The sequence below is a fragment of the Siniperca chuatsi genome, linkage group LG2 (assembly GCF_020085105.1).
Source record: "Siniperca chuatsi isolate FFG_IHB_CAS linkage group LG2, ASM2008510v1, whole genome shotgun sequence".
In the NCBI taxonomy this organism is placed as follows: Eukaryota; Metazoa; Chordata; class Actinopteri; order Centrarchiformes; family Sinipercidae; genus Siniperca; species Siniperca chuatsi.
In genome coordinates, this window is record NC_058043.1 from 9,254,382 (window position 1) to 9,275,643 (window position 21,262).

A 21,262-nucleotide genomic window follows, 5' to 3' on the forward strand; every position below is an offset into this window, starting at 1 on the left:
ATAAATTAAACTACCCAACAGTTTATATAAGTACAGCTGAAGTGATTATTTGATTAATCATTTAGTTGATTAAAAAAATAATGATTGGCAACTATTTTGATAATTGTTTTAGTCATTTTTTATGCAGCTTCTCAGATGTGAGGATTTCCTGCTTTTCCTTTTAATTATTTAATCATTTGAATATATTTTTTAATAATTTTGAGGTTTGTTCCATTGGGTGGACAAAACAAGCAGCTGCTTGTGAAGTTGTCACTTTGGGCTCTGGGTAAATGTGCTGACATTTCTCACTATTTTTACAAGCCAAACAATCAATCGATTAATCGAGAAAATAATCAGCAGATTAATCCATAATGAAAACAATCATTAGTTGGAGTCCTATACAAAATAGTTACAAATCAGCTGCACCTCAACCAACTACAAAAGTAAAATGCTACTTTTACATTAATGCATGAGTAATAATAATCTAATGATATAATACGTACCCTTCCACCACTGTTTAGAAGCGTTGTTTTATGTATAGCTAAATAGTCTCTGCTACACTATTAGTATAGTATATCTCCACCTAGCTGGTCTTCCACTCCGCACCAGCAGGGGGCGCCACGTCTCCAGCAGGCCCGGGCCGAGGGGATAAACCTTCCCGATCAACGACAGTCGTTCCTTCCGGCTCCGGTCCCTTAACAAGTGGAAAGGTAAAGACAGACCTGGCGTAGTAATCTAAATATATCTTCGACATCTCATGTTCGATAAAGCAACAGTGTTTGATGTTTGATTGTTGTTAATGTCACAACGGACTACGTAAACGTATTTTAGCGTTAAACGTTTTACAATCGTGGATATTCGGCTTAAAAGTGGGGAAGCAACCCCGGCACTGATGTTCACGAACAACTGCCATTTTTCTCGGTTAACGCGGGCCGCCTTGGTCAACGCGAACCTGTATAAAAGAGAGTGGCAACAAATGTGAACATTTTAAAACAACCCTAGTATATTGATTTAACAAAGAAATAATTGGTATACTTTCTGCTGCTTTGATTTAAATAAGTAGATGTAGCTAAGGTGGCTAACAGGCTAGCCAGTTAGCATGCTACCATAGCGGATGCTATTGTAAGCTGTCTGTGCTTGTGCAAACTGATGATTAACATGTCACTTTAACACAGATGCTGATGCCCAAGAAGAACCGCATTGCTATCTATGAACTCCTCTTCAAGGAGGGAGTCATGGTGGCCAAGAAAGATGTCCACTTGGCTAAGCATCCCGAGCTTGCTGACAAGAATGTGCCCAACCTTCATGTGATGAAAGCGATGCAGGTGAGAAACTGGGTGATGAAGGTTGAACACTTGACCTTGTTAGTTTGTATCTTCACGTGGATATAGCCTGAACCAAGCTGTTGTATTAGACAGTCAGTGATCTGTTTCCTAGGTGACCCAAGTGTAGTCAATGTTGACCTCGAGGTCTGCTATCTATCTATTGATCTATTATCTGGGTTTGTGCTGTGTCATCATCAGCATTATGTGATGACAATCTCTGAAGGAAAAATAATTATTTATAATGTGGCTATGTTGAGTAAGCAGGTGAGTACAGGCATCGACAGTTCATTGCACTTGCAGAAGCAGTAGGTCTAGTTCAGAAAATGTCGCCTAACTGTAAGAGCGACATCAAGACCCAACAGAAAATGATATTTGAAATTGTAAAATATGAAAGACTGAGCAATAGCTACACTCGCATCATGTAAATATTGGTATATATCAGGCTCTGATTTTACTCTTAAGAAATAATTACTGTCCTACGCACAGCTGAACTAAGTTATTATCCTCTTAAAGTAGTTGTCCTGAAACTGGGGGTGCATTTAGCCCCAGTTTGTGTGCCTTGTGTATTGGTAACCATCAGTTTCTCTAAAAGATACCAGGTGATGTTTGAAACTCAAAAGGTCTTTTAAGAATACCTTCTGCTGTTCCAAAGGTATTTTACAAGCTTTATCTCCTAACTGTGGATGAAAGATATTCCATCCGCTGCACGATAAAAGATTGTAAACCCATTTCCCAAGTTGCAGTTGAGTCTCTGAGGATTCTGAAAATACCGTCAGAACAGCGGTGAGCGTTTTTACACAACTTGCTTGGTTTTCCAAACATGGCTCGTTGAGAGAAATTGATGGTTTCCTCTGTGACCCAAATGTGTGCCAATACATGAGGCACACACTGGTGCTAGGAGGCATTGAGACTTTGCTGGTGACATGCACATGGCTAGGGGAGGGAAATGTCTAATTCATTTTGGAACAATACAAATGCAAGAGTGTTTTGATGCAAGATTCAGGTTAGTAAGATTTATTAGGAAAGCAAAACATGTCAAGTATAAATAGAATGGAGGTTTTTTGACAGAAGAGTGTAATATGTAGTATGTTCTTACTGTTGAGGAGTTGGTAGTGCTCCGTTGTGGCAGTACTCTGTCCAGTGTGAAAATTACATGTGTGTGCTTTTCCTACAGTCCTTGAAGTCCTGTGGGTATGTGAAGGAGCAATTTGCCTGGCGTCATTTTTACTGGTACCTCACCAATGAAGGTATTCAGTACCTGAGAGACTTCCTCCACCTTCCCCCTGAGATTGTGCCCGCCACCCTGCGCCGCCAGACCCGCCCTGAGACCGCAAGGCCCAGGCCCAAGGGTAAGCTCACTGGTATACATGTGTTTTGGTTAAATGTTTGCTTTTTTAATTGTTTTTAAATGGAATGTACTCTTATTTCTTAAAAGCCAGTGCCGCAGTCTGCAGAATACTGGTAGTGATAACTACTGATGTTGCTTTTTAAAGCTAGGATCAGCCAACGCCACTAAAATACTAATGTATTAATGTCTCTGGTTTTTAGTTTTCAAAGTACATCAAATTAATTGTAGATTGTAATTGTCCTTTTTGGAATCTGACTAACAAAACCACAAGTCATTAGCTGTTGATGTAAAGCTGCTGAGTGGAAGCATGCCAAAGAGATGAACGTCATGGAGTCAAAAGACTGCAGCAATGGCTCAGCGTTAGGAGTTGAGCAACTCTGATAGTTGATAGTTTCCAGCCGTGTATTAACTTGAGATGACCTGTTTTATATAATTATAAAAATGGAAAATACAAATCCAGCCGCCAATCAAGTCTCAATAAGAATTTTTGCTGAATTAAGTAGAAATGGTTGGGACTCATGGGTAAATCACAATAGAGAGCCAGATAATCATCCTCCCTTATAAGTACATATGATGATGTTTACATATTGAAAATAACATGTTTAATCTTAGCCATTGTATAAATTGCATGATAAAGGAAATTTAATAAGCTGTCAAATTTTAGATTGCGTTCCTCTAGTCCTGCACTGACTTTGTGGCATGTGGCAGATGTGTTAATCATCCTGTTTTGGGACTATTCAAGTCAAGTTGTTGATTACACTGCTGAATCTTAGAAGACACCTTAATCAGAACAGCTGATGCCTCATATCATATATTTAGTATCTAACATGAAACAGGAATCCTTGAGTGGATCCCCAGAAAGTGTTGTCCTTTTTAGATAGAGATGCACCAGTATTGTGGCCGGTTGCGATGCAAAAATGTAAATATTTTTAGATTGACAAGTTTGTTTTTATAATAATTACCTTATTAGTATTTTGTATATGTAGACTAATTAATGCCAGGCCGTATGTCCTTATTGATACATGTATATGCTACAGAAACCTTTAGAAAAACTGTACATACTGTTGGACTGGTTAATGGTCAGCTAAAGCTCTCTTACAATTAGTGTTCTTTTTTGTAGCTCATTCATAATAATTTGCATAACTAGTTCCGTATGTCTGTGTAAAACGTACCAAATAGAGGAGAGAGGCGGGGGGGGGACTCACTCAGAACAGGGGTTAGTGGCGTCCAGCCTGCAGTCACACTCCACATTATCTGACATAATTACCATTATCAGAACAATAACAATTTTATTTTCTTATCAGCCATCGATATATCATGCATCCCTATCTTTCGAGTTTACGGCAGATTAGTGCTGGATAAAATGTGACAGCACTACGTTCTGGGATTATGTTTCCCCCTTAAGCATACACAGGAATAATCTGCTCATGAAAGAGTTCCTGAGGCCAAATTTGTATGAACACTGTTGCGTTATATAGCACACTTTTATTTAGTGAGACTCCTGAGCATTCAAACTGAACAACTCTCACTTAATGTAATGGAATACTGCTTGCCTCCTGATTTCATCCTTTTGTGCAGCAAAATAACCCGTAACCATAGTGAACCTGAGCTCAATTTTCTTGTTTGTCTGCAGGAATGGAAGGAGAGAGGCCCGCCCGCCTTAACCGTGGGGAGGCTGACAGAGATGCATACAGGCGATCTGCTGCACCCCGTAAGTATACTTCTGTTACTACTCACCCTTATGAACAAAGTTGCTTATGTGTGGTCTTGTACTGTGTTAATAATTTAAATGAGCAGCATAAAGTCTTAAAATGAGGCAGGTGGAAATAGTGACTTTTTAGCTTGGTAGGTACATTTTTAAGATGGTATTATGCATTGAGAATGCTCTGTAATTACCAACAATTTATTCTTGAGAATGAAATAGGAAAATTAAATGATCTGTCAAGAAAACATAATACAATATTTTAAAGGACATTTAACAATGTAAATGAAGGTTTAATACAATAAGTAATTGAATTTGTTTAATTAGTACTTTTTTTTTTGCAAAGTTTCACACTGATGGACTGAGTTACTTACATTTTGGTATCTTTGCTTTAATGTAGTGGAGAAAACTCTTCAAAAGTAAACTTAACATTTTGTGTGTGTGTGTATGAGCGTTTTATTGTGCTAGTTTCTGGTGGCTAATTTGTTTTGAAGCTTAAGATATGAAAGCTGTTGGCTGACTTGTTAATTCATAACTTCTCCATCAGCTGGTGCTGACAAGAAAGCAGAGGCCGGTGCTGGAGCTGCCACAGAGTTCCAGTTCGTAAGTACTGTTACTGTATTTGCACTGTAAAACCTTATTTTTAAATTATTTTTCTTAAAATTTTCTTTGTGTATTTTTATTTGTATTCAAGACAAAAGCATATTTTTGGTCTTGAACATCTTTTCTGTTGTGGCAAATGAGGAATGTTTTCTACAACAAGAATGCCTTGAAACTGCTGTTAGCTTGTGGGTGGGTTCAATAAGGAATGCTAGCAAGCAAGATTTAAATTGTATCTTGCAGTCATAAAACTTCTGGTTGACTGATGTATTGACAAAAACCTTTCTCTGTTGCAGAGAGGTGGCTTCGGACGCGGCAGAGGACAGCAGCCTCAGTAAATTTCACTCGCTCTTTCTGTACAATAAAGAAAATGAAAACACAACTCATCCATGTCAGTATTGTTTGTATTAAACAATTAGATATTTTTTTCATGCTGAGCAGAGGGAAGTTAGTGAGCAGGTTTAGAAGAGTGAGCACAAGTAAAGACGACTGTGAGCAGATGTATAATACTGCAGAACATAAAACAGGATCAAGTTAGTCAGTGAGACTTGATGTAAAATGTCGTCAGTCTTTAATGAGGTGGTAAAGGGGGGGTGAGTACTTGTGGTTACAAGCATTTATCCTCAAATCTGACTGCATACAGGATCTAGTGAGTGACTTTAATCTTGCTACATGTAATGTGGAAGGAAGAGCAATAGACATTTTAACTTGTAATAATATGAAAAGCACAGGTGTTACTATGGTGACCTTGTAATCTCAAGCATAGCTCCACCCAACTGCTTTCACCAAAAGTGAAGATATATGAACATTATCTTAATAGGAAATATGAAACTGGTGTCCAGATCACATAAAATGGCACATGCAGTTTTTATGACCGCTTTTAACGTGAAACCATACTCATTAGCTGTGTCCCATTTGCACACCACATACCAGTTCTAAACAGATTTGGAGTCTGAAGTGTGTTCCCACTGGAAGTCTGACTAAATGAAGTACACACACAAAAAAATTAAATGATACTTGTGCCATTAAACATCAATCAAACCGCAACTTTAGAATTCAACTACCAACTAAACGTCACAAAGAGACAGCTAAAACGTTATTCCAAAAAATGTAATACTTTTTTGTTTTCTGACGTGTTTCTGGAGCTTTTTTTTAACCACCATCCACATATAATTGTAATTTTTTACAGCTGTGAGCAGCTCCTCCATTTCCTTTTGTGCAGTGCATTGTGGAAGAACAGTGTGCATCAACAGCACACACAGAAATGTAGGTTTTTAGTGTGTATACTGATTAAGTATACTTTATTTTCATCTTTTGTGTCCACGTTCCCATAGTGAACACATAATACACATTTTTAAAATTGCGCATGGTAGTGAGATCCAGAAAGAAGAAAATAAATCCTGATGTTGCAGCTTGATTGATGTTTGACAGCACACATTGTATAATTTCCTGTTAGTACAAAACTGTCAAGTGTGTTGATTTATTGTATACCAAGTGCAAACATAGTATATTGTAAAGATTATTATATATTGTATACCATTAGTGTGTACTATGGAATGGGGACAGCAATATGAGACACTGACCACTAATTTATTAAAAATGGTACATAATGTAAAAAGGAAATCCCAGTTCAATTAATCTAGTATACAGATCTATATATAATCTGCAAATCAATTCTCTTATCTACATTCTAGTGTAGTATTACTGTATGAAAATAGTACTGCAAGCACAATGATAAAAAAATCCTCCCGACATGAACACAAAAAAATGACACTGGCCTGAATGTGAAATACTGGTGTTTATTTGTTGGCACATTTATATTACAATCTTCAGTCTTCTCGCACTGGTTTTATTCCACAGTCCCAAATGACAAAAGAGAGGAAAAGAAAATTCCAGTGACACATATACCTCGGAGAACAATTACGAGTATGTAACTTCAAGGCTGAGGTCAACGGCTAGAAGTGCATGTGTGTTTAGTTGGTTACTCAATTCCAAGTATTTAGGTTAATCTTTTAACAGCTTTTTCGAATCAATTTCTAATTATTTACGTCATTCAGTTATAAATATGGCCACCTGACCATCAAGCTAAAGGAAACCGAATGTTACAATCCTCAGCTGCAAAGTGAGGATTTTTTTAATAGTTTTGCTTTGGCCGCTAGATGGGGCAATACATATTTAAACCATCACCTTTTGGTAAATCGAAGAAAGGGACTTTATCTGAAGCTCTTAATTGTTCTCTCAATAATTCAGCCACTGTTTCTCCCAAGTTCAAAAGCTTCAAAGTCATATACAAACGAGCCAAATTATGATAGCAGAAATCTCCAGGGAGAAAGGGTAGTTGCGTTTGCTCCATCGTAACTCCACATGAACTCCAACGTGCTTATTTGGAGACATTTACTTCATAAATTCCCTCCTGAACTCCATCCTACATCACTTTACTTGATGAAATGGTTTTTTTTTGTTTGTTTTTTTTAGAAGGGAGTTGTTAAAAAAATGGACACTAATCCTTATTGACCAAAGTGCGTCCTCTGGCTGTAAGGGTGCTGTGTTAGCTATATACAAGACATTAGCTTGTCAATAACATAACAGATTAAAGTACAAACAGAAAAAAATATGGATAAAGAACAAGTGGTCATTAATAATTAAGTCACTGGCTGTTACTTGTGGAAATCCTCCTCACATTCATTTTGACAGTACCTGTCACCTGCATCAAACTATCAAGAGCGAATGAAATCACAGCTGATTACTCAGGCATAGGTTTTAGATTTTCTTTAAGCCATATACATCCCCTTAACATCCGATTGCACATTTCAACGAAGACTAAAAAAGGTTTAATCAACACGAAAATCTCCCATGAAGTGCCAGGTAGGGGATCATAAAGCAAGACTTTGGCCACCACACCTTTCTGATACACAGCAATAAAACTTGTTTAAAGTCTCAAACTGCTGCGAAGGGGACTTTAGACTCCTTTCACATATACATATGTCATTCAGAAAAAAACATTTTTATTCAGGGATTATAGAGAGGCCAATATTAGGAGTCTGTCTAAAGCTCGATTTGCTGGCAGAGTTGTGCCCCTCTCAAACAAACAATCAATGGGAGAAAAGACCATGCTTTTGATCCACTAGGTTTCAGTTCTCAATGTAATTTCCCATGACGGCTTTTTTCGTCAGTTTCTGGATGGCAAAGTTAAATATGCATCTACTACTGTACAGTAAACGTTGGGCAACCATCATTTAAACAAAGATAAAGCATTTTTTTAAACTTATTTTGTTAGCATTCAAACCGAATCGGAGCTGTAGTTTTTGAGTGCTGGCAAGGTAATCAAGGTGCTCAAAGTTCACTATCCATAAACTACACTCAACTTTAACGCTGCTATAATCAATATTTCTATATTAACAGTCGTTCACATGATGGCAGTTTCCCTCAGCTTGGCAGAGCTATTTAGCATCTTTCAGGTCATCGCTTTCATTTTCTGGCCCATCTTTATGTTTTAGTTCACTCAGTGTTGTTTCTGTGTATAGCAGGCAGCTGTTTTCAGCAATAAAGCTCTAAAAAGCTAATTGTATGCTACCTGCCTAACACGAGACGGTGGACAAGATTAGCGAATAGCTGGTGAACATAGTGGAGCATTTCCCACAGGAATTGGTGGAGACTAAAACGGAGCTAAAGGAAGAGTATATAGTATAAGAGAATATTAAATTTAACAGATGGACACAAACAACGCCAAATTAATACAAATGTTGCTCCATATATGCCAGGTGTATAAAGAGGCAAATATTTGCCAACATGTTCACCACATAAAGTGATAATGCATCAATGTTGTGTTTACAGCTCCTTTACGCTGTCCCCAAGTGGCCAAGTGGTTTAAGTTTTTGCGGAAGACCAATAAAAGAAACCCTCTATGGGATAATACAATGACTGGGGATAGTGGAACAGCTGCTGAAAAGGACTTCAGGTCTGCTTTTCTTTAAACCAAGTAGTGGTTTGGAAACTCAGACTGCTGTTGTACTTAATTTTATAGCTTAGCCAAAGATTAGGACAAAAAAACAAAACAACAAACAGTAATCCCATACTGTTACATATTTGTTTTGGTCTAAAATGTGAGGATTTTGAGAATATTCAATTATAAATAGGCTCTTCACTCTCACCTACAGCCACTTTCCTTGTTCTTTAGCCTCAGATGTACTTTATGCTATGTCAAGGGAAAATTCCCCAACAGCTCCAAAGCCAACGCCATGAGTTCAATCAGTTCTTCCAGCCTCAGTTGAAATTACATTTACGACTCACAGATGTGTAAGAGGCGTTTTGTCATTTGTACTCTCACCTTTGATCTATACAGAAATAAACAATTTACAATAAAAACCTCTAACATGCTATCTACAGCGCCTCCAGTTTCACAGTATTGAGCCAGCTGCCTCCGCCACGAGGCCAAGTGACGCAGCTCGGCTAAAGAGACTTTAAAGAGCCAGACGTTAAAGAGAGAAAAAAACAAACAAACAAACAAACAAACTAGTATCCAAAAGCATTTTACATATTAAAAACGAGGTCTCAAACTGTACAAGGCTTGTTTGTTCTGCATCTTGCCAAAGACAGCATTATAGATTCCATTACTTTCAATGTCAAGCAGGTGTTTTGAGTGTTTTGGGGGATGCAGATTAAATACTAAAGGAAGGGTTAAAAAATAAAAAAATAAAAATCATGTCAATAATGAAAAGTGCCCACTAAAGTCACCTGTACTATGTTATGAACACAATGTAAACAAATGCTTTTAACCAAACTGAATGTGAGGAGTAAAATATGGAAATGGGTTTTAATAACTTAAATGATATATGTGCTGAATTTTGAGATTACAAATCCATGATTTTTTAAATCTACTACTTCTACCCTCAGTATGTGGAGGAAGACTGTGTAGCCAGCCACAAGAAAGCATTTTTAAAAAGAAAACAAAAAAGGGATTAAAAGAAGGTAAAGACACTGAGGAGAAAGGTGGTTCATTTTACATTGTACGTTGACATTCTTTCACCCTCTTTACAGTTTATATGCTCTGTTTGAGAGTGAAACTTGTAGTGTTTGGCTAGCTTCCCAAATGAGAGAGAAACACACTGGACACTAAAGACTACTCAGGGGCCGTATCCTTCTGATTAAAGAGACATCAACAACCACGATAAGGACCAAAATGAAGAGAATCCAAAGACCTTACCACAAGTCTGTTGCACAGTCAGCATCAGGTCACTCGAGCGAGTGAGACACAACAAAACAGTGCTCATGCAAGACAAGTCACTTCCCACAATTCTGTTCATTCAGATACAGACAACATTTCCTATCCTTATAACAGGGGGGGGGAGTACACTAATGGGCACATTCATTCACAGAAAAATAACCAAAAAAGTGGAGGAAATGTTAAAAGGATCACCAAAAGCCTTCAGCTTAAGCACTAAGCATACACTTTTACATTACAACAGTAAAAAGTAGTTCTTGCATTCAATAAACACCACGCTAAGGGCGCTTTAAGGAAAGAGGGAGCGAGGAGACATTTCATGCAATTGTCAGTAAAAAGAAAAAAAAAAGAGGGGTCAAAAATTACATTTACATTTACAAAGTGTTTCAGACTATTCACCCGACACTTGTCATCAAGTCTGTGCCACAGTTCTGGCACAAAGGAGTTGGCAAGGCAAACCATGTTATTGAGACAAAAGAGAAAGAGAAGAGAAATGACACAAGTAAGAGCGCAAGTGGTGGCGAAAGCTCCTGGGGGTGTCAGAGTTATGGTTTTAGTTATCTGATACCCGAGACGGAGCTTTGATTGATGCTGTAGGTAGGGGAGAGGTCCCCACCTATCGTGGCCACCAAAGGTGTTCCGTTACTTGTCAAGCAACTCTCCTGGAGAGCCCCGAAGTAGGTGGCCTGCACAGGCTTGTGACACTGCAACACTTGTATGGCATCGTCTATTTTAAACCATTCCCTTTTTCTCCCTGTTGACAGAACAAGACACCATTGTGGTGCAAGTTAGGACATGTGAGACACAACACAAGAAAAAAATAAATACAATTTTGAAAATAGGTTTTGACTAATTATCAGTACTGTACACAGCACTAAAGTGAAAATCACAAGGGCAGGAACAAAGCCTGGGAAAGAAAAATAAAGCTACAGACAGCATGTGACTGCCTGAGAACTTTGTCCATATGATCCTCATTTTGACAAGTAAACAAATTCAGTGCTTTACCAATGTTGACCGAGTCCTCCCAGTCCTCCAGCACCTCTGTTACAATAAGAACATAGACGTAGGTTCTGTGTTTCCTCTCTTGGTTCTGTAGGGAAAACAGAATTAACATATTTTCACTTCTCATTCACAAACATGCTGCACAGTATGTTGACATTTGAAAACCAAAAAAGTCTACAGCAAACAAACGTCACCTCAAATACTCCAACTAAGCGACCTAAAGTCCCCTTCACACCGGCCTGTAAAATAAAAAGGAACATTATTAAAATGGTGAGCAAATACATACCACAGGATACAGTTATAATGCACAACTAAGGGCTTTTCTTAAATATGAAGAGGCAGATGGGGGTCAATACAAAAACATAACACCTGTATAATAAAATGCAATCTAATACCCTGACAAACTCTATATTGTTGAACCTCGTAGTGTTTTGTTGAGACTGTGTCAGAGACTGATTTAATTTGTATGGCAATTGTGAAACTGTAGTTTGCCTCTGCGTCGCAGTGGATTACATCACAAGATTGTTTTTATCCCCTGCAAATTTATTCCATATAATTCCTGGGTTGTTGCTGAAGCCTCAAAATAATGCACATGTAAAACATACACAAAAACACTCTCACTTAATTTGACCAGAAGCTGAAGTCATATCCTGCATGTACTGATTCTCTCTTCATTAAATTTACGCACTGTAAAATAAAATTTGTTTGAAATCTAAATTCTGGAAACAGACATTTATAGTCAAAGAGTTAGTTGGAAATCAGGTTTTTGAACTTTCATGACCAATTGTAACTCAAACTACAGGTACAATTACAGTATAAAAATTATGTTAGGGTGGCAACTAACAGTTATTTTCAATAATGATTTAATCTGCCAGTTATTTTCTATATTAACTGATTAAAAGTTAAAATGTTAGAAAAAAAGAAAAATGCCCATCACAATCTTCTGGAGCCCAAGCCTCACGTCTTGTTTTGTCCTACCAACAGTGAAAAACCCAAAGATATTTAATCTTCAATAAAACACATAGGTCACATGTGATAAGCTGGACCCAGCAAAAGTTTGGTATTTTTGCTTAAGAGAAGCCTCCAAAAATTACTCAAATTACTCAAAGTTACCAAAATACCAAACTTTTCTGTCAATCGATTAATCGACTAATTGTTGCAGTTCTAAATTCTACAGCTGCAAAATACATGTAAACACCTCTCTCTGTTCAGCTATCACTTACTGTTACATACTGACAGCTTCTCTACAAGATGTTTTGAGTATCATAAGAGATCATGTGAAAAGGTCAGAAACAAAAAACAGAATAACTGCTTTGCTGTTAGTTGCCGTTACGCTTCCTATGATCCTGAAACCCAAGCCATGCAAATGTCACAACATTTCATAGAGAGAGGATAACTTGAACCGTTTCTCAATGCTTGTTACCTTTAAACATATTCTAATAACAAAAATAATCTCCAAGGTAGATCTTAACTCACAGAGGTGAATAGTAGGTCAGATTTAGATACATAGCCAGGCCACTTGCTGACATCTTTGCAGCTTCTTCTTCAGGTTCCAGTTTCAGTCTATAAATAAATGTTGACTACTCGCACTGTACTATGGACTGTGGATTGGACCGTGTTGGATTCTTCAGGCCTTTAGCAAGATCATATGTAAAAGAACAGGCCCACCACTAGAAACTCAGAAGACGTGCCAGGGATTAAGTAATAGGCCAAATGTCAACCTGTATGTTTTTAGAGATGGAAAACGTCTCCCAACTCAAGCATTCATGTAACTAAAGGCTACTGGGCATAATTTTGGAAGAGGATATACAGCATTGAGGCTGCATTACAAGTTATGCAATCCTGTCCTGAGACTTCTTAATGCAAGGACAGAGCGTATGACTACAGAGCATAGGCCAAGATTGTGAACAGTCAGACAGAGGAACCATCTGTAACCTTTGGCCTGTTCCTGAATGCGGTCTTCACTGTCATCCCAGGCAAGACCCCAAACCAATAAGCATAAGTGATCACCCACTCACTATGGTCATCAGAATAAACTTGCTAGGATTAGGATATGTCCTGTAACACCACCGTCCAATAAGAGGCTCAGGAAGCCACAGTACATGGTGATGGATTCGGTACCACTCAAAGTCACCACAAAGTTTCTGAATTCGGCCTTTTAGCACTTAATAAACCTCAGTAGTGATGTGACATTGCTTTTGACCCTGTGGAAATGTGTTGGCAAGCCACAGCATCCTGCAACCGCCAAAGCTACCAAACAGCAGGAGCCAGGATAAGGGATGATATCAGCATCCATCAGTGGGATGGATCACACACAGAGAATAGGCTTTATATGGTCAGTGACCCACCAAGAGCTGACAGCCGGGTGAGATTCAGTGTCTTCAGAGCCCTTTCGCCATTCTGATCGAAATGCCGCAGCAATAAACAGCATGTACACAAGAGAGATACCTGATTTAAGGGATGGATGTAGGCAGTATATGCAGGATATTCATATCTAACCTAGCCAGGTAGCAATAAATAAGGCTAAATAAGAAAGAGTGGCCAGCAGGCATGCAAGATCTGTGACACACACACACACACACACACACACAGTCTCTCTGTGGTTGTTTTTAGAGATGGTAACAAGGCGTTTTATACTCTTGCTTAGGGCTGTGACGATAACATATGACCGCGGTCGTGTGATGCCTACCGCAGGGTTGAGCTCATTACTGTCACCACTGAAAATGTTTTTTGTTTTGTTTTTTACTGGTGAAAATTACAGGAGTGCATATGGTGTGTGATATGAAATATAAACAATCATTGTTTAGTTATCATCATTGACTGTCTTCCATCCTATGTTCAAGGGCTTCTGGAGAAAAAAAAAAAATTCAGTTGCTCCTCACTTCAGCTTTGCGCGCGAGGGGGAGGGACAGTCCATTTAACATTTGGGGGATTTCTTTTGTGTGTCCAATTATTATTAATTATTTCTAGGCTTGAGTACTTATGATATCTACAGATAACGTTCAATTGAATAATAGACATAAAAGACAGAAGCATAAAGTAAACAGATGGAGTTTTAATTTTAATTGCAAGCGCTAATCATGAATACACTTCTTTTATGCGTTAATGCCCATAAAGTTGCAGCTAGCCGGTTGACATTATTCGAGTCAACAATGGCCATGAATCTAGTTCCTAAGCCAAATGTTATGTCGCCTATTTGGGCATGTTTTGAGCCAGACGACAAAGGGCAGGCAATGAATTTGGACAACAATATGCCGCATTTGTAGAAAAAAAAGTAGCCGTCTTGTGAGGAAATACTTCTAATCTAAGATCACATCTTAGAATTAACCACAACCTCAGGCCAGCAGCGACAGTTGGGAGTCTCCGAGGCATTTGCGAGAGGAGCGAAGAACCAACGTGACAGCAATCAGTGGTGACCAGAAAGTTGAGATCCTCCCTTAAACCAGATAAAGTGAACACGTTGATTTTCTTGGCAAGAAACATGAAGACCGAAAAATAAACCAGCAGGATATGCCGATTGACTTTAGCGGCCCAGTGAGTAGTTGTACAATGAGCACTTATTGTTACTGACTCATAGGCTAGCCTACATACCGACAGTGACTCAATATATATGTTCCCTTTTTATGTTGCACTTTGTTATTGTTGCTACTGATTTATAGGCTATTACCGACAGTGACTCAATATATATGTTCCCTTTTTATGTTGCACTTAACCAAATCAGGCTACAGCCTTATTATTATTATTATTATTATTATCATCATCATCATGGCTGTAATTTTGCCTAAAGCATATCATTTGCCGGTATACTGCGGTATATGTTGCTAGGAAAAATACATACCATCACAGCCCTACTTGTGCTACAATTTTGTGGCCTGTGCTACAAAACCTTCAAGCTCTGTAGCGCCAGTGCTATGTACAAAACGTACAGTCCTGAAAAGACACTTTTTGTCCTTCAAAATGCCTCTGTAACGAGGCTGCTGTTGTAAAAATAGAACTGTCTGAAACATACAAAGAATGAAAGCTGATTGTTTCCCTTTATTTGCTGTATTTGTGGGATTGGATAGTGCTGCAGTGCAACCGCTGGGTAGCCAGTGTTCAATCTGCGTGACCTCCTTTGACACTTAAACACTGCTTTGTAACATGATGCTATGATACAGCTTACATGTTGCTAGGCTCTCTCTCTGTTCATGCAAACAGGATGACTGCACTGACGAAATGGATTTTGAGAGCAAGGTATAAGGCCCAGTGTTAAATACAGACATGATTTAATAGAAATGAAATACAATACATCTTATGAGCCACGCTGCAAATGGAAATCCATTCTCAGAACAATATTCCTGGCTATGAACTAAGTCTAGAAAGGCATGTTTCACACCCATGTTTCAGATACAAGGGTCAAGTAAAGTTTGCCAGTGCACAGTCTACATAGGTATGCTTATCTGACAGTCAGTTACGAGGAAAAAAAGGAAAAGGGCCCCACAATATACTCAGTTACCAAAATACGGCTTAAATTAGTTATAATAATTATGAAAACAAGTTACAGAACTAACCTCTTCACACACTTCTCGAGCCGCAGCAACATTGGGCTCCTCCTCGGGCTCCATTCCCCCTCCAGGAACTATCCACTTGTCAGGATGTCGACTACTGCTCACCAGCAGCACCTGCAAAGCATCCCACACAGGACTGGTTAGGCATTACAGTCTAACTCATTGTTGTTTGTTAATAGTGTTCACTGGTGTGTGTTCACATTACACAAGTGTTGCTGCTTGAGAAAGATATTCAGTCATCTCTAGATGCAGGAAGAGCCAAACCCTAACATGTGACAACAGCTACCTGTCGACTAAGACACTGAAAACTATCAAGACTATCACTGAAGTGACCTGGAGCAGAGTTATCCAGCTGGATGTCTTGAGCAAATCATACACATTTTTTTCAATAGCTAGGGTATGAGTCACTGAATTTGCCCCCCCCCAATTCAAGTATGTTGAGTTCATGGTGTCAACAATCTGTTTGAGAAAAACTGAGACTTGGCTGAGTGCAGATCTAGTAGATTACGGTCTCTGGTAAAAGTTTCTAGATACGTGCAGGTCATGCTGATGTGTTTCCTGTAATCAACAGACCATGTTGTTCACAATCTGCCCTCTATTTAAACCGGAATGAGGAATTAGTTTAGTCTCAATTCGTCTCCTTCCCTGATAAAATGTTTCCACTACAAAGACATCTTTGTGCGTGTTGTTGACTGGACATCAGCTTCCCAAATCGCCTCTGATCTCAAATAACCCCTTGCAGGCTACTTTGAGTGATTTTCAGAGAGCGCACGAAGGTAGCGAGTGGCACATTAACAGTTACGTTAACTAACTACGTGGTGAAATTTGTACAAAAGGAAACAGGTTTAGAGTTTGACATCAAGCCGTGTGGATGATCCAAATCTTAGTATTGTTAATTTTAAGTCATTAAGTACACAACGCAAAATACACAGTAATGCGAGCTAACCGGGTATCACTACCAGGGTTGTCTTATGGCTAAAGCTAGCACAGCTAATAGCTACATATCACTCCAATGTTTGGCTAGCAATACCAATTGCATTAACGATAACACATTAACAGTTACTTAGCTCGCATAATCATCCGTAACTTGAGTAGATAAATATCTTAGCCTGTCATTTTATAAAGCTAAACAATGATTTCTATCCAGCCGCATCTCATTATCATTAAGTCACCACTCATCACAGCCTGTGCTGTGGGCTGTGGTCGCTGGCCGAGAGCCGGCTGCTCATAACAGCAACACGGCTAGTTAGCATTAGCATGCAGCTAACAGGTTGACTCCAAGTAACGCTGGGTAGAAAAAAAACTGAGGTTGCTATATGCACAGCTAAAGAGGCTTACATAACAATTGGGTAAGTACGAGCTCAAAAATAACGTTTAATGTAAGACATCAGAAGACAATAAAAGAGACCTAGAGAAACGAGTGACTCATCGTTTCCAGCTGGCATAAAACCACAGCTGTATTGATAAATGTTCCGATTAAAGACAGAGAAGACGCTAAGAGCAGCTACAGCTGCTAATGTTAGCTTGGCCCGCCAGACAGCGACATCACCGGACTCACCTCCTCCTCAGTCTCGCTCCTGAAACACAGACAGGCGGCCCGCTTCTTGTACCCATCCCCGTCGTACGTCCGGGTTTGGTTTGACTTGATCTTCATCATTTTAAAGGGCACAAAAGTTCAAAAGTACAGCTAAGTTTACCACTTATAAAGATGATGGTTGTAGACGCAAAGTCCTCCCCCTTAGGAACCTCGGCGTTTTACTTAAAAGAAATAACTTCTTCTTCGCTTCATTTTCACACACCTAGGCACATCTACGGCACGGTCGCCATTACAAGGAGCCGCTACGCCCACGACGTAATTTCACCTTTAATAGCTCGGGAAGCGTAAGAAAATTACCTAACCGGCATTAAAGAATTGGGGCAACGGATACGAGGAAAACGCAACACCACGCTCTGTCTGGAGCGAGCCGGTGAGGGAAACTGGCACTTTTGGATCCAGCCTCCAACTAGCTTGACACGGCCACTTGTTTGAGGCTAATATAATTAAACTTGTACCACCTTACATTGAAAAATTTAAATGTAACGTTATCCATGTAGTATGCCTTCAGAATTACAAAATGGTTGTAATGCTGGTTTGATTAATCAGTTTCAGCACCGCAGGTAATGGACAGCGCCAGCATGATCCCCAAAACTGATCCAATAATGTGAACTAAAATGGTAGGCTCATCTTACATGTAAGTTCAACCCTGCCATATTAACAGTTTAGAGCTGAAACAATTAGTCGGTTAATCGATTAGGCAATGGATGAAAGCTTAATCAGCAACTATTTGATAATCAGTGAATCATTTCAGTCATTTTTCAAGAAAAAAAACTGGTTTCAGCTTCTGAAATGTGAGAATTTTGCACTTTTCTTTGTCATATATGATAATAAACTGAATATCTGTGGGTTTTGAATTGTTGGTCAGATAAAACAAGCAATTTAGTTATGGCACCTTGCGCACTGGAAAATTGGGCATTTTTCACTATTTTCTGACATTGTACAGACAGAACAATTAATTGATTATCAGAATTGGTGCCTAATTATTTTGTCAATGAAATAGTTGATTAATTAACTAATAGTTTCAGCTCTAGATCCAATATCAAGTAATACCAGGGTCAAAATCACCAATACTGATACTGATATTGATACTTTTTATTATTCAAAGTGGCTAATGTAGCAGCAGGTAGGTTTGAGCCATGCGCCATGATTCATGATACAAATGCATCATTAATAGGTTAATTCTAAATAAACATTTCTTTTTACTCTTCTCTGAACAAATTAGATGATCGCTTCCATCATGCACACAACAGCAGCAGGGGAGCAAATAGTGCATGCACTAAGAAAGAAGAGTGTTCATGTGAATTGACAATAATCAACACAATATGTGATTATAGACATTAAGATAATGACAAAAGCATCCTTACATTGTATTTCCATAATTATAGATGACTAAACCGTCTCTGTGCCACAAATTGGCTTAGTTCATCTGATTCCCAAAATAACTAGTACCTGCCTAAATAGTGGTGTACCTTAATTGTACAAGCTCATTTTGAATTAAAGCAATACATCTACTTACTCACCAACTACAAACAATATTTGCTGACTATCAGCATGTAGCTTTAGTAGTATAAGTAACTGCAGAGAGATAGAGGGAAAGTCTGGAGCTGCTGCCCAGCAATGTTGCACACTGAACTTCCCTTGACTCACTGCCTTCAGTAATGATAGAGCAGATAAATAGACGTTGATCCGTCTGACCAGCGATACTATTTCACATTAAAACATATGAGTTCAACTGAGTTCAACTAGATAACAAGCTTAGCCATAGCTGCAAACTGGTAATGCATTCAAATCAAACAAACCAAAAATATTTCATTTATTTTAGTAATCTCTTCTCATCTGTTTCACAAGCATACAGTCCAGTTTACATGCACTAGAAATTGTCAGCATAGTGATTTCTTACATGAAGCCATAATAGCCATAATGTTTATTCTCTTCTATTGGTTGCTTCATTACTCCTATTATTTTGTGTCATTTTATTGCTTCTTTCATACTCCTTTTTGTCTTTTTTCTGTTGAAGTCCCATTGCATTTCCTCTCAAGTTTCATCTTTTCAAATGTTTTTGCAAATGTGGACAAATTATGCTATTAATGTATATTTTCAGAACTAGACAGGTATCTTATATTTTATCTTTACTATTAATATAATACTATCACTATTAATATTTTTGGATATGTAGAATTTGGCAATTACACCCTTTACAGGCATAAACATGGAAATACCGGAGGTTAACACAATATTACAAACACACACAATATAATTGCTATATAATACAGTAACTGTGAGTTTGTGGTGTTGGACTGGACTATATTAGCAAGGTGTAGCTGATATTTGTTCCCCTCTGTGCATGGCTTTGTGTGTATGTGTGTGTGTGCAGTTTTAAATTAACACATTTCTGACAAAGTCTCAACAAAAGTTAACATAAGTTTCGCAAAAATTGAACTTTTTGCAAAGGTATTGTATTGGACAGCATTATGTTCTGCAGGTGTTCATGACATTTTGTCCATCTCCCCCTATGTGTAGCTTAGTTGCTGCTGATATATTCTATTATATTACAGTAAAAACATTATAAGATGCAGGAAAGAAAATGTAATTCGTTGGATGTGTTGCCCCAGGCCAGCCGTGAGCAGTAAATATGCAGCAATAACAAATAAACATAATTAAACTATGGCAACGCTAAAAGATCTTTTTTTGAAGCAGAAGTTAGGAGTCAAGTCAACATATTCTCATCTGTAGGAAGATAAACTGTTTCACTTATACTGTAATTATACACATTCAGCTCAACCACAGTCTTATTGTTGACCATTGTTACCATTGACCATTGGTAATAAACATGCTCACAAACTTACTGCAAATGTATCTACTTATTCTGTGTTCGTGAAAAGTCATTGATTTCACTTATTGAGGATTGTTGAGGCTAGGTCGATAGGGATAAATTGAAGATTTTTTAATCAAGACAAAGATTTAATCCAACCCAAGTATCAGTCTTATCAAAAATAAAACTTTATTTAAATTTATTTCCTGGTTTTTATGTTTTATTACAAAGACACATGTAGCAAAGGTAAACTGTAAAATGTGTCATCTAAGGGTCACAGACTTAAACACGGCAAGAAGGAAACCTCTCTTGGGTTTCATCCTGTGCGTGAGAGCAGGCTTTATACAATTAAACATATCTGTATAGGATCATACTCAACAGGTTGCACTTTTACTATCTGCAGTTGCTACGGCAACACATTCTCTTTGCGAGTCTCTGGTAAACCATTCGCACACACAGGAGCAGAGATACAGTCTCTGTCATGTCCAAAAGAGGGCGCTCACTTCTTTCAGAACATATACAGTGTGAGCCAGGTTTTGAAAAAGTGTGCCGCTCAATTGTAAAACACTTGTGAATTATTTATAAAAACCACTGACAATCTAGTAACTATTTGGTCATAAGGAACTCCCCCATTTAATTTAGTCATCCTCCACTTCTACTGTAAGTCTGTCTGTTCTGGTAGAGGGATCCCTCCTTTGTTGCTCTTCCTACGGGTCTCCATTTTGTCCTGTTAAAGGTTTTTCTTTTTTATAGAGTTATTGTTATATTTATTCATATTGCTGGTCTAAGGTTATAGTTGTATGTTGTTCAGACTGTAAAGCCTTTGTGATTTTTGGCTATATAAATAAAACTGACTTGACCTGACATGACATCCAAATCAAAGTATGATTTATTTCATTGATGGCTGTGTAAAGCCTGATCACTGGCTAACATGTGCTCAGTGATGTTGGCTATGTCTCCATCATTTCAAGGTAGGGATGCTTTGAGGACTGGCTGGCAAGGAGAGGCCTTTTGCTTCCACAGCACAGGTACCATGTGTCTCAGATTGATGTTAGCCAAAGAGTGATAGCATGCTTCGCAGGGTTGTGTTGAGTGTGTGGGTGCAGTTAAATTTGCCGGCACTCTTACA

The 21,262-nt window shown here is 38.4% G+C and overlaps 2 protein-coding genes across 2 annotated transcripts; one reads left to right on the forward strand and one right to left on the reverse strand.

The window, feature by feature from the left end:
- The first annotated feature begins 553 nt into the window (after window positions 1-553).
- Window positions 554-5,336, forward strand: rps10 (ribosomal protein S10). The gene is made up of 6 exons (XM_044175621.1): window positions 554-689; window positions 1,155-1,304; window positions 2,479-2,653; window positions 4,286-4,363; window positions 4,902-4,957; window positions 5,251-5,336. Exons 2-6 carry the CDS (start codon window positions 1,155-1,157, stop codon window positions 5,290-5,292), a joined length of 501 nt encoding a protein of 166 aa, XP_044031556.1. The 5' UTR covers window positions 554-689; the 3' UTR covers window positions 5,293-5,336.
- A 1,397-nt stretch (window positions 5,337-6,733) lies between these two features.
- nudt3b (nudix (nucleoside diphosphate linked moiety X)-type motif 3b) lies at window positions 6,734-17,675 on the reverse strand. Its single transcript, XM_044175635.1, has 5 exons — window positions 17,283-17,675; window positions 15,728-15,838; window positions 11,372-11,416; window positions 11,181-11,265; window positions 6,734-10,929 (listed from the first exon to the last, which is right to left on the reverse strand). Exons 1-5 carry the CDS (start codon window positions 17,379-17,381, stop codon window positions 10,733-10,735), a joined length of 537 nt encoding a protein of 178 aa, XP_044031570.1. The 5' UTR covers window positions 17,382-17,675; the 3' UTR covers window positions 6,734-10,732.
- Window positions 17,676-21,262: the final 3,587 nt, after the last annotated feature.